The 14,743-nt window shown below is 34.3% G+C and overlaps 1 protein-coding gene across 1 annotated transcript; it reads right to left on the reverse strand.

Annotated features, from left to right (window-relative positions):
- Positions 1-724: 724 nt before the first annotated feature.
- Positions 725-7,409, reverse strand: LOC112502182 (conserved oligomeric Golgi complex subunit 5). The gene is made up of 3 exons (XM_025106025.1): positions 6,282-7,409; positions 5,055-5,528; positions 725-1,740 (listed from the first exon to the last, which is right to left on the reverse strand). Exons 1-3 carry the CDS (start codon positions 7,359-7,361, stop codon positions 787-789), a joined length of 2,508 nt encoding a protein of 835 aa, XP_024961793.1. The 5' UTR covers positions 7,362-7,409; the 3' UTR covers positions 725-786.
- Positions 7,410-14,743: the final 7,334 nt, after the last annotated feature.

A 14,743-nucleotide genomic window follows, 5' to 3' on the forward strand; every position in this document is an offset into this window, starting at 1 on the left:
TCATTTATTATGATTTGAATATTTATGGAATATGAACAATGTTTATTAATTACAATTAATACTTTATATTAGGAAACAATTAATTGATTAAAAATTGAATGGTTGAGATGAGGGTTGTATAGGGTGTAGGAATGACAAAGGTTGTAGAATAACATCCCTCTATATATATATATATATATATATATATATATATATATATATGGAGAAGTTCATTTGAAAAGTGCTAAATGTGTGAGATGTAGAGAAGTGATCCTAATCCTTCATCTGGTCAACATTTACAGCTTTGACTGTGAAGCATCGGATAATTTGGTCACATGGTCTGTGGAAGATAGAGAGGTAGTTTTATAGTTTTTACAAATAGGTGGCAAACAAGTGTATATGTGAACCTTTGTAACTCGCATATGAACTACTTGTGCATATGTGAATTCGTGCGATTCATGTATAAACTATTTAACTGATTCACATATAAACCCATATGATTGACATATGAGTTATTTAATTGATTCACATATGAACATGTATAATTCACTTATAAACTAATTAACTAATTTACATATGAACTATTTAACTAATCACAAGAATAAAATAAATCTAACTTGAAAAGTAGGGTCAGGATGGTAAATATACACAAACACGACTTCTAACGTATCTCAAACGGTGAAACAATTGTCACCTTGTGCAATACTATCGGCAAAAGTGTATATAATAGAATGAACAAAAACTATAACAAATAACGAGTAGTAACGAGTAGGTACATTAGAAACATATAAAACAGTATAAATAAATCTATTTTGGTGTGTTCGGTTTCCGGGAAATGGCATTATTTTCCGATATTGATGAACCGAGACTTAGCATGAGCGGATAAACGGGACTGAATTCCTTATCTCCTCGTGCTCTCACACGAACCGCATAATCATCAAGAGTCGCTTTGATTCCTTTCCAAATCTGCTCCTCCCCTTGAGAATCCAACCATAACGAATATTGTATGGGCGTAAGTTTATTCCTCTGCATCGGCGACTGCAACTCATCGGGACCTCGAGAATAAAGATGGTGAAGTAAAACACTGGGCGGCAAGTCCTGAACCAGCGGTGACGCACTCAGTTGCGACGTTTCCAGGAAAATAACAGGCCGTAACGCTCTCAGGGCTCGATATGGTGCACCAAGCTGTTCCACAGGGAACAAGTTCTGACCCACAGCTAGTTCCAGCTCGGCCATGTCTCTAGCCATTCTCAGCTTCCCGGATTCCGAAAGCGGCCGAACGAGCGATGCGTGACGGATGAAGAATATCAAAACACGAGACGCCATGCTTCTGACAAGCCTCGTGCAAATAGTTTCTGTCCCAACTGAGATCACTTTAGCCGATGATGGCAATAATCGTAACAAAAACTCGCTACGGAAATGAGTGATGTATTTTTGGAGTTCTTCCATGTAGGACGATGCGTTGTTGTCCATTGCGGCATCAGCACCCTGAGCGCCGAAATTCTGATCGTGGATTTGCAAGATGCAGGATTCGAGACGGTCGAGCATGGTTTGGAATAAGGACGTTACTGAATCACAGGCAACTTCGTATATGGTGTTGAGTGAAGGAGACAAGACGTCTGATGCAATCGTGGGAAATCCTTTCGTCATGGAAGATACACTGGCGTGGATGTCTTGTAAATGCTGGCAGAGTGTGAAGTTTTTAACTTGAGCGGCCGTAGCAGGACCTGTTATCTGACGTGCTTCTGGACCCGTTGATATCTACAGTCAAAAGTTCAATTATAACTACTTATAAAACAAAAACCAAACAAGCACAGCGTATCCCACCAGAAGGTGGGGTCTTGGGAGGGGGTACGATATACATAGACCTAACTCTACCCCAAAAAGTAGAGCGATTGTTTCCATGAAGGCGTCCGGCTTGTGAAAAGTGTATTAAAAGGAGAGAAAGAGAGGTGTGATAAATTTTGGACTAATTAACTATTGCAAATCACCAATATTTAGGCCATGTTTGGCAAACTAGTTGTTAGCTATAAAGCTAGTTGTTGGTTCAAGCTAGTCTTTTTGAAGTACAAGATATATATATATATATAGAGGGATGTTATTCTACACCCTTTGCCATTCCTACACCCTATACAACCCTCATCTCAACCATTCAATTTTTAATCAATTAATTGTTTCCTAATATAAACTATTAATCATAATTAATAAACTCTATTCATATTCCATAAATATTAAAATCATAATAAATGAACTCCAATCATTTCTATAAATATCTCAATTAATTGGGTTGCAAAGGTTGTACAAATGCACAAGGTTGTAAAAGAAATATAGCCTATATATATATATATATATATATATATATAGATGAGCGATCAAATGAAAACCATCCTCATTTGTACAAACCACCCTCATACGTCGATTTCATTGTTTAATCTTATGAAATTTCATCTTGTGAAATTGTTTCATCTTGTGAAATTGTTTCATATATGTTTATGAAATTGTTTCATATAATATTTAATGAAATTTTAATGAAACTGTTACATGTATTTCTCTAAAATTAAAATAATGAAGATGATAATATCCATGATTAACACCCTCTACAATAAAAATGGTTAATCAACCTCTCATAATTACAAAAAAATGAACAAAATGAAAAATTATGATTGGTTGAATGTGGTTTTCACGGTTTGTACAAATTGGGTGGTTTTTATTTGATCGATAATCAGGCACAATTTCTTTGGTGAAGTTTGAACCCTTGACCTCCTAGGAGGTTGGAGTCTAGTAATAACCCAAAGACCACTGGGCCAATGACCTTTTGGTAAACTAATAAGCTAGTTGTTTGCTAACAAGCAAGATGACGATGAAATGACCTAAACTGACAATGTCATAAGGGGCATAATTGACAGAAAGTGAAAAAAAAAACCACATAGCTTACTGAAAAGCTATTGGCGGCATCTTTTCTAAAAATGGCTTACCAAACGGGAGTCTTTCAGTAAGCTCAAAAAATAAGCTAGCTTATGGTTGCCAAACAAGGCCTCATCGTCTTGGTATTGAATTCCTATCTCTTAATAGTTTTCTGCTCAGTCAAAGATTGAATTATGCTCATACACTCGATTCCACATTCAGGGTTCAATATATGTATTTGGTTTTTTATCTCCAAAATTGTTCTGTTCTAATATTTATTGATATATGATTAATGTAGCTTTCAGGGCAACTTGTTAACTTTGAAGTTCAAATGTGGAGTATGTTGTTTCAAATGATACAAAGAATGGCTGGAAAACAAGCATTCCAAAATTCACAATGTGAAGTATCGAAAACCCTAATCAAATTGATTCATCTGCAATCTTATCATTACATCCCTAAGATCTCTCATTGGTGAGCCCATCCACATTCAGTGGTGATGGAAATTGCAATTATGATTTACTCATGACAGGAGTACAACTTCAATATACCATTAAGACACCTCATGTTATTTGTCTGTTTTTATCATCAGTATCTTTATTTCAATAAAATTCTACCAGCGAACAATGTCACATGTGATATATTTTTCATTTAATGGATGATCGTTGTATATCATCTTTGACTCTCTAATATTTCTTTTTCAGGGAAATTCTATATAGCCGACTTGACTTGATTGTCAACCAGAGTAAATCTCCATTTGGGATCTACAGTTGAAAATTTGAACTCCGTCCAAACTTATAAGATGTTTATCTACATATATACAACGTATATAAGCCTACCCCCAAGAACGATATTCCAAAAGATTAAAACCAAACCAAACAAGCCCAACACATAACACATAGTGATAGGGTTGGGGTTGGGATGGGGGTGAGGTTGCATGCAGACCTTGCCAGAGGCTGTTTCCGTGAAGACCCCCATTGTGCAAAACAAGAAAACAAGGATGCAGGTGAGACAAACAGCAAAAAAGTGCAAGTAAACAAGCACTATTAACATATTCCAAGGGTGATATTAAAATATTGAGAAAAGTCCCTTGTTAACTGTGAGTATATTAATCTTTACATCTTTAGTAGGGTAGAGTATGTAGACCAAAAAACCTGGGTTCATAATGTCCCCAGAGGCACATACACATACTGGACTAATTGTGTCCATTCTTAGTTACCCTTCCAGTAGATCAAGCAAATCAAGTTTCCAACTAAGCAACAAAAAAAGAGCAGATAATCCTTGATCACTTGCGTCATTACAGAACTAGGAGATCTTCTAGGCATTCTAACATGAGACAAATAAAAAACATGAAAGCTTCTACCTCTGTAACAACTTGCATGCATTGATATTTCAGTTTTTCTTCGCATCAGTCTGGTAATAACAGTAAGGATTCTAAAAGAGATTCCAGTATTGTCTTCAAGATAACATGCATAAACCTTTCCTAACTATTTGATTTGTACAGAAGTTGAATCAAAATGCTAATTCATTGGGTTCTTCCAATCATGGTCTTCAGTGCATGTCTATGGAGGGTCAAGTAATTATTCAGCATAATATGATGAATATTATCCCCCTCTAACTCTACATCCCTCCTCATATTATGTTATTACAGAGTAAAAAAACAATACAGAAGCAACCAAAGACAAAAGCAACTTGACCAACTATAACCTGCTTTCATTCTTCTTACTGTAAGAAGGTTATTCATATTTTGAGTTGTTTAAAGCTAACCAAGACCTTTGGATGCACCATATGAGGAGACTGGTACTTAACAGGAGGCCATATAGAGAGGTAGGGTAGGTTATGATTGACAAGTGGCAACGGGCAAAAGAATTTTTGCCCAGGTAGAACATATCAAATGAGTTAACTATAGATAGTAGGTGTAAAGATACTATTCTTCCAAAGGCCAGGGAATTTTCCTATTTATACATGGTGGTTCCAATTGGATAGTAAACTAGTGATATATAGAGCACTCTGCATCAGGTATCATGTCTTTTCATACAACCTAGGAACTTAAAAAATAAATACTTGTTCTCTATTCTGAATTTATTATTTTGAGTGAAAAATGGAAAATAAAAACATGCAAAGCACAGGATTACAACTTGGTTTTTACAAAAAAGGTATCAAAGTGAACATACCTGGTACTCGGCTCGTTGTGCAAGCAAAAGCAGGACTTTGCTGATCTCACGCAGGACAAGAAGTGTCAACCGTGCATCTAATTGAACAGCTTCAATCTCTTCCTGGATGCGTGATATAATTCTCGAGATATGTTCTTTGGAGGGAACACTGCCACGGTTTGACATGGGGAATACGGTGTTAACAAGATCTGATAGGCGACTCAAGCATAGGGCCAAGAACGCTGTCTGAAACACTTCAATGGCGGCAACCATTTGATCTCTACCTTCTACTGTTATGGCAGGTAAAACTCCTTTCACGTCTGTGTCACGTGAAATTCTTTCAAGAAGATTTTCAATCATAGCGAAGAGCTTTGGATAACCAACAGTAAAAATCTCTTTAACAAAGCTTGATGCTGTGAAAGTAGATTTCATTTGGTTTGCAAATGATTTTACAATTGCCTCCCAAACACGAGCAGTTAAGATAGGGTCACCTTCCTACAAAGAAATAAGCAAACATAAACACAATGTTAGAGGAAGACGCATTACTAAATCAACTGTATAGGGGGCAATTTAACTTACTGACCTTCTACAAACTGACTTAAGAATCTACCCTCTAGTGTATTTTCAAGTTCTTATGGAAGCAGACTGTTTTATACCAGAGGCAGGGGAGATGAAGGTCATCGAGTTAAAAAAAATTAGAATGTCATGCTCCTAACTGAAACCTAATTTAAGGTCATTTAAGGGACCATTATATAGGAGGCATAATATGGTAAAGAAATAGACTAACAAACCTATGGCATACAATGATGCATCATGATCTCTAACCATAGGGACTAAAAAGTAGTTCAGTCAGTGTTCCAAAAAGCCTTACGTGGAGGGGTAGGCAAACGACCAAATGCCCGACAGTGAATAGGTTAAGCAGATGAACGTGGCCAAAAAACACCAAATCAAGTGGGAGGTTAAACGTCATCCACAATGTATATTAGATTAACAAAGGATGTGGCTAAGGGATAGATTTCGGTTCATGATACCAGCAATAACAAAATGCCATCACAAGCAACTAATAATATCATACTTATTCAACCCGACCTTCCTGGATGATACAGAAGAGTAAATTTCTTTAAGAAGATTCACTAGTATGTATTGTCAAGAACATCATTTTATGAACTTGTTAGGGCCATTCAAAGAAATAATATATAAATTCATTAGCATAAACAAATAACATAATTGATACAAGTATCAACTCACCTGCATCACCTCGTCAAGTAGCAAAGCATGAGTGAAGGGATCCCTTTTCTTTGATAATACCCTCTGCAAATGCCAAATAGCAACCACGACTGAATGCAACTGATCCATACAAGTAGCCATCCTCTGCCATAATGCCTCCTTAGCCTTAGCCCCGCTGCCAAACTGCGGTGTTCCACTCCTTTGTATACCTCCGGGACCACCAAAACCGCCACCTCCTCCGGATGAAGATATGGTCTTCATATCCAAGGCAACACTCACGCTCTTCACACCCTGAGTCTTGTACTTATTTATCAACCCATCTACGGTTGCCCTCAACTCACCTAGATTGTAGAACACCTGCAAGCCAGCACCAACCTCTGCCTGATTAAACCCTTCAAGTCCCCTTTCCAGTACCTTCATCCCTTCAGAGCGCAATCTCTGACCTGCTTCGAACACCCATTTCAGTTCCTCGTCGATCGGGACGATTCCAGATAGGTCATTCTCATTGCATAGACGCAATATCTCACTGTGCAATTGCGCGGCTTTAGAGAGATCCAGTTTCTCGGTTTCAGGTTCTGCCATCACGTCGCGTAGCTTCTTGGACAGACGGAGTACACGGACGGTGGACTGGAGAAGGTCGACAGTGAAATGAAGGTTAGAGAGTTGAAGGGTTTTAGATCGGATCTGACGGTTGGGATCGGCGATCTCGGAGCGGACACGGCGGACGGAGGATTGGAGGGTGGAAACAGCAGAACGTATGGCGAAGAGTGAGGAATCGGCATCCTTGACGGAAGAGAGCTGGGAGAGAAGGTCATTATGACGAGACAGGACCTCTGAACGAAGCTGTTTCTCGAGGAGACGGATGCCGTCTTGGATCTTCTCGGCACGAGCAGCGGCGGTGCCGGAAGAGAGAGCCTCGGAGGAGAATCGGGTGGAGTCGAAATCTGGAGAGAGGAATTTGGAGAAAATAGGATCGGAAGCAAAGGAATCTAAGAGTGATGAGGATGGAGGGGTGGCAGAGGATGGGGGGGTGGCGGTGGTTCTGTCTTTGAAGGTAGGAAGACGCTGAACAGATGAACGCTGGACCGCCGGCGATGCCATTGTTCTCCGTTCGGAGGTAGATTGGGGGAGGAATCCAGTCCAGGCCCAAGTTCTATCGATCAAAATAGCTCCGACCTCTGTCACTTTACAACCTTTGTAAAAAATGAAATAAATAACAAGAATAATAATAAACAAGAGGTGGGTTATTATATAACATTTTATATTTGTATAACTAATAAAATTTAATCTTTGTTTATTTAATTTGATGAATATGTATTTTTCATAGAAGTTTTGATTGTTTGCTAATATATCTTAATATAAAGTATTGATCATAATTAATGAACCTTATTTATCTTCCATAAATATTTAAATCATAATAAATGAACTCTTATCATTTCTATAAATATTTCAATTTATTGGGTTGCATTGATTGTACAAATGTAATGGGTTGTATTTGAAACAAACTCTGATAAACAAATGGGCAAAGGGTAGTAATGCATTACATTATCTTATCGGATAAATATGGTAAGTGCTAAGAATATTACCTTACTGAAAGTCTTACCTGATAAGTGAGAGTGATGATTCTTACCATGGTTAGCGTTTATCGGGTAAATTATTGTATTTAATACCAGTTTAGTGAATTAAAATCTTACCCAATAAGTATGTGATAATATTGAATTTTACCGACAAATACTTGCATGGATAAGCGTTTGGTAAACGACCCCTTAGTCTCTCGTTCTGCGTAATTCCTGAAGGGTTTGGGGGAAAGAATCCCTGACAAGTTTGGTAAACTCGTGGGTAGCAGTTTAGTAAAAAAAGTTATTTAAAATTTAAAATTATAATGAATCGTTGTTATATTGTTCTCCAAATACTCAGCAATGATGTTTCTCAAAAGATTAATCTTAATCGATCATTTATGTCATCGATCCTTACCAAACCGATAACTCTTTCAATTGATGTCTTTTAATATGATTTAAATATGTTAAATACCGTTAATGACATATTTTCATTTAAATGGATGCTAATTATATAATTTAGATGTAAATTTCGTAATGATGTTGAATAGATATGTGAAATTGTATAAACTTATCTATAAATTCAACATTATAATTTTCTAATGAGTAAAATAGACAATTTAAACAAATTCAGACATTTATCAGTTTACAAAAACAAACGATCTTATTGATGCAGATATCAGACTTCAATACCACCTCTTATCAATCAAAAGTGAAATAAAACTTCAGAATTTAACACCTCTTAAAAAAAAACAAACGTTGTCTTAAACTATTAAGATGAAAGTTTTAAATACACCTTATATAAATAAATAAAAAAGTTGATTAAAATAGTTTTTATTTTATGCAATTTGATTAAACAAAATAAAGTTACAGTTGTATACTTGTATTATAAAAAGGGTTATAGTTATCTTGAAATTTTTAAGAGGTACAAGTTATCTATACAATATTATAAAACATTTGATAAAAACTTTTAATGTGATAACTTGACCCTAGTTATCACCTGAGGTAATTAATATGTGATTATTGATTTAAATGATTATGTGATAGCATGATAAATTGTTATATTTGATCATGCTAGTATATGAAATTATATGCATAATATGGATGCATATATGGATTGGATGTGTGTTTTTGTGTGTGTGCAAAATTATATGTATATATATATATATATATGCATACATGCATGTTATATGAGTACATGGTATGTGTGTACATGCATGTGCATGAAGGTTTTTGTGAGAAAAGGGGTTGGGTTAGCCGCCTTACCTGTTTTGGAAATACATAAAAGGAGGACTTAGCCTCCATTTTCTTCTGCTTGCCTTTTTAGAAAGATTGTGCGATTTAAAAGAAAAGAGAAGTTGACAGGATATTTCTGTTTGGGAGATTCAAGTTGAATTTCAGTATTTGATTTCAAAAGCTTGATAAGGTGAGTAGTTTCTAAAACTCTTGCATAAAGATTATTACTGGTTACCAAAGGGTCTTTGGCCTAGCGGTATCGTAGCCCTTGGCCTCCTAGGAGGTCAGAGGTTCAAACCTCACCATAGGTGAGGAGGGTGTGTGAGTTTATTTATTGCATTTGCCGTATATAAATATTATATACTTCAAAAAAAATTATTACTGGTTTCATATGAATTTTATTTGAATTTGGATAGAAATCAGTCTTTTTGCTGTAAGTATTTATCTGGATATAAAACCGGACAAGGTTTGACCGGATGGCTTTAAACCGGTCAAAGGGTGAAAGATGTATTGTCTGGATTGCTTTAAACCGGACAAAGAGTGAATGGAGTATTGTCCGGATTGTTTTAAATCGGACAAAAGATGAACAATGTGTTGTCCGGATTGTTTTAAATCGGACAAAGGGTGGACGGAGTATTGTCCGGACTTGATATTCGGACAAAGATGATTTTTGTTTCTAAATGTTTAATCGTTCAAGCTTTATACGGGGTATTGACCGGATTTGTTATCCGGACAAATATGTTAGAAATTATTTTAAGTGTTAAGTCGGATAAGCTTTATATCCGAATAACTTATCCGGATAACCTCTTACTTGGAATTTTCATGAGTTTTATATTTTAGACTTTTTATATGATTTAAAATGTTTATTATTGGGTTTATTCATGGATTATAAAATGGGTATTTTAATATCTTTTAAAAATAAAAGATATGTTTCTACCAAGCGTGGTGACATAAGTCTGTTTTGGTATTGAACGGGATTTTGGGAAATGTTTCTACCAAGCGTGGTGACGTAAGTCTGTTTTGGTACGAAAATATATTTTGGGAAACCTTCATACTAAGCGTGGTGACGTAAGTCTGTTTTGGTATGAAAGTGGATTTTATAAATTGTTTCTACCAAGCGTGGTGACGTAAGTCTGTTTTGGTATGAAACTTATTTTAAATAATAGTTCCCCCAGACGTGGTGACTTTTGTCTGTTCTAGTTTGGAACTAGGAATGAGTATTTTCAGACGTGGTGACTTATGTCTGTTCTGATAAGTAGCTCTGTTTTGATGGAGGAATAATGGTGGCATATCAAGGAGATGTGTACTTGGAATAAGGGTGACATTGCCATATGTGGATAATATTAATAATAATTTAGATGTTATTGAGAAGAAGAAAATGGTTTGTCATATCAGGCAAGTATTGCCTTAAATCTTCTGGGTTAATATTTATCAAGGAATGATTTATTGATTCAAGAAGTTTTGGTTACAATACTTATTTGGAAATGTTGGATCTATAATAAAAAATATTTTATAGAACTGAGGTTCTTGGGTATACTCCATATTACATGTTATTATGAACTGCGTCATTTATTGTACTGCAGAATAGTTCTGAGCAAAATTACATTATTATATTTTGGTGTTCATCACCCTGCATTTGCAAAGAAGGGATTTACTCATTAGACCCATCTGGTCTAACCTTCATTTTATGTTTTAAATTATGCAATGCAAGAATAGCAGGGTCCGGGGATATTAGAGGGAAAGGGAAAATATGATTATTTTTCTAACATGTTGTCTGCTTTTGAAGATACATGTTATATCACATGTAATAGTACATGATTTGTTTTGGAAATTTTTATATGTAGATTCTGTACATATAGTAATCCTTGTACTAGTGGGACCTTATGGTGTAATCTATGTTTCTATGTAATGAAATATGTGTTCTATGCAAATGTGGTGTTTGGGGGTGTTACATTTAAAAACCATTTTTATGCATGAAGTACTGTATATTGATACATATTACTTAAAATTCAAGATTACAAGTAAATTATGTATAAGTACAATTTATTAAAGCTTCATGTTTGAATTCATATAACTAACTACGGATAAACATAATCAAATAGAGGATAAACATCTCATTTTATAATATAAAAAATCTAAAATAAAATTAGGATAATTATCGAGTATTCGAGTTCTAACAGAATCATTATCTTTATAAAAATTTTACTATTAAGCAAAAAATAAATTACTTCACTATTTGACCTAAATTAAATTATAATAAAAAATTAATTACATAAAAACAATAACTTTTAAATAATTAATTTGATATTAATATCGATATATTTTTAAAAATATTTATGATCTCTTCAAATTTATTTTTATTCAAAAGTAAAAATTTATCTTTCTCGAAACTACATAAACCGTGTTATATCAACAAAGACAAAAAATAAAACGAAATATTAAAATGAATATGTATCTCGCTGCATTGCGTGAGTACCTTCTAGTTATCCTAAATGTACAAACTTTAAAGTTACATAACCTCCATGTATCCCACTTATTAGAAATAAAATCATTTTCTATTTTTAAATTACATTTTATACATTTATAATTAGTTATTTAATTTAATTTATATCATTTAATTTTTCATTTTAAACTCTTATCATATTAACATAAATAATCATATATGAACTCAAGTGCATTAAAAATACATCTTTTTTTACAAATTACACCATTATTGTCGTACCATCGATACATTCAAAATCAGCTCAATATTGAATATTTTTTGATTTAATCATACTATTAAATAACATGAATGAATATGAATTATTTTGTTTTATATTCCTTAGGTTTTCATTTTTCATCTTTATTATATTAAAAATACATAATCATAGATTTAAGGATTAAATACATGAAATAACAACCTACATTCATAAAATTTATTATTATAACATTCTACTTTTGTTTTTATTTATTACAACAATATACTTTCAAATTATTTTTTATTAAGGCATCGCCCTTTAAAAAATCTACCCATTATACATTAAAAAAAGTGTGTTTCCTTTTTTTGTTACAAATTATATCATTATAATCCTCTCGTCAATATATTTAGAATAAGTTTATTATTGAATATTTTTGAATTTAATAATATTGTAAAATATCATAAATATGTATGAACCTCTATTATATTATAAAAAGACCTTAAATGGTTATATATTATAAAAGACCTTTCTTCAGACATAACTTAATAAATCTAAAGAAATGTACAAATTACGCATCTATAGGTACACGTCACTGTAAACATCGTTAAGACCTTCAATATATAGGAGTTATCTTTAGAACGTAGGTCACAACTAGGCATGTGGAGTGTGGCCCTAATATATTTGAAAACAAACCTTCATGAAGATGCATGATGTTGCCTCCTTTAGACTTTAATTTTGGACCGTTTTGATTATGTAATTTTTATCGTCATACAAAATACTGCACAAATTTTCAGCATGCAGAAGTTCGTGATTGTTATTTTGGATTTTATTAAAACCAAACAAAACAAACTAACCCAGTATATTCCAGTTGTATGCCGACATTTTCTCTGCCTCTTAATTTTTAAAAATGTTAGACCAGTAGACCTTATTGCAAGGTTTAAATGATGAAAATGTTAGACCTGAATGTTGCGTATGTATCTAAATTTATGCTTATAAAGATTGACATATATTGTAAAAGTCCTGCCTGAAAAACAATTGGTATTGATCCTGACTGGTTGAAAAACCAATTGGTACAAAGCATTTTTTGCTACTATTTTGAAGAAACTCATCTGCTCGAAAATTCGATTCTTTTGACCGAAAGCCAATAACATGGATTGCCCGGTTGGGTTGGTGAAAGAAGGGAAACTTAAACTTGTAATTGACTCGACCGAAGAGGCTTGGGCCAAGAGCATCATGTTCTTATATGTATACGTACATGTCAATTGTAAACTTATTTTTTTTTAACTATTCTACAACTGTCGTTTTATTTTTATTTTTCTAAGAAAGCTATATAAATAGTGTTTTTTATGGAAACAATTATTTGTATGAGTTGATTCCCATTAAAAGAAGTAGTGGCATGTTCATAATCAAAATCATGCATTTAAATATTTACCGTAAATATCAGTATACTTTATTGAGGAACATCTTTTTGACATATTATCATTCTTTGATGCAATGCTAGCATATGAGAAAACCATTGAAAAGAATTCATCTACTGATGAACCACAAACTTCAGCTTCAAAATCATAGTAGCAACCAAGAATAAAACTTATTATTATATTCACCAATTAAAGCACTTTAACAGTAGCCAATGTCATTTTAACCAGTGTCCAGACCAGTTTACTTGCACCTCGATTAGTCTCAAGAGTCTTGGAAATATTACAATAGATGACTATGAGGGAAGATCCCCATAGTATCATCTACTAATCATTTTCACACAAGGAAACATGTTTTTCACAATTTAACATTAATTTGCTTTTTATTTTTTCTCGTATTCTACATAAAAATGTAAAATGGATCAATATATATATTTTATTTGGCAAAAACCTATTTGTACTGGGTATTATTTCTTACATCTATTTAAATGTTACATTTAGCTACATTGTACAGGTATACAACTAGCATCGAGATGGACAAAAAGAGATATAAATGAAACATGATTGACATTTTATGTTATCGACTTTAAACTAAAAAATCGAGATGCATACAGCAACATCATACAAGCCAGTGATGGCCAAACCGGCCCGGCCCGACCTGGGACTACCAGAGGACCAGGACCGGTAAGGACCGGTTATAGGACCGAAATTTGGGACCGGTTATGGATTTGGGGTGTTTCGCAGGACTGGGACCAATCGGGACCGGTTATGGACTCCTTTTATATATTAAAAAATTGTTCATATCTGATCTGTCTAACATAATTTACTTTAAACGATGATTTAATGTTTTTCGTTAAGTCATTTATCTATTAATATGTTTGTAAGTGTTGGTGTATCTGAATGAAATTAAGCGATTCATCTATCTGTTTGTTACTTGGTTTTTATGTTGAAGAAATAGTATGAATAATAAAAGTTATCATTTTTAATCGTGTGTATTAAAACATAGTATATTTGAAGAAAAAGAATTATTATATTGAAATAACAAGAATACAACATGCACAATACAAGATCTACTTCAAGAATAAGATCTAAACCAAACTAAGGGGCTGTTTGTTTGGCTCTTAATGGTGACATTAAGAGCCAACCTCTTAATCGGTAAGAGATAAGGGTTGTTTGGCAAAAAAAGAGAACCTCTTAATGGTTACAAAAGGCTCTTAACGATTTAGAAGCTAGGGCTCCCCTAAATGATTCAGAGGGCTCTTCTTCCATTTTTGCCCTCTCCTCAAACTTCAACAGGCAACAGCCCGCTGCCCCTCCCACCCCTCCCACCCTCCTTCCTCCTTCCAATCGATCTCGTCTCCTCCCATGAGTTGCTGCCTCTCCCGAATTGCTGCTGTGTCGCCTTCCACGAGTTGATTCAAAGGGGTTCGCTGTGTCGATCGTTCCTCCCACCCTCGTTCCTTCTTCTGCCTTCCACAGCCCCCTTGCTGCTGTGTTCAATTTCTCAAATCTGTTTTATTGAGTTGCGAAATTAGGTTTCGGATTTTGTTCAGTTAATGTCGATTTCTTGTTGATGAATTGATTATGAGCTGTTCTGC

Source organism: Cynara cardunculus, unplaced genomic scaffold, assembly GCF_001531365.2.
Source record: "Cynara cardunculus var. scolymus isolate 2C unplaced genomic scaffold, CcrdV1 Un_Scaffold_1013, whole genome shotgun sequence".
In the NCBI taxonomy this organism is placed as follows: domain Eukaryota; kingdom Viridiplantae; phylum Streptophyta; class Magnoliopsida; order Asterales; family Asteraceae; genus Cynara; species Cynara cardunculus.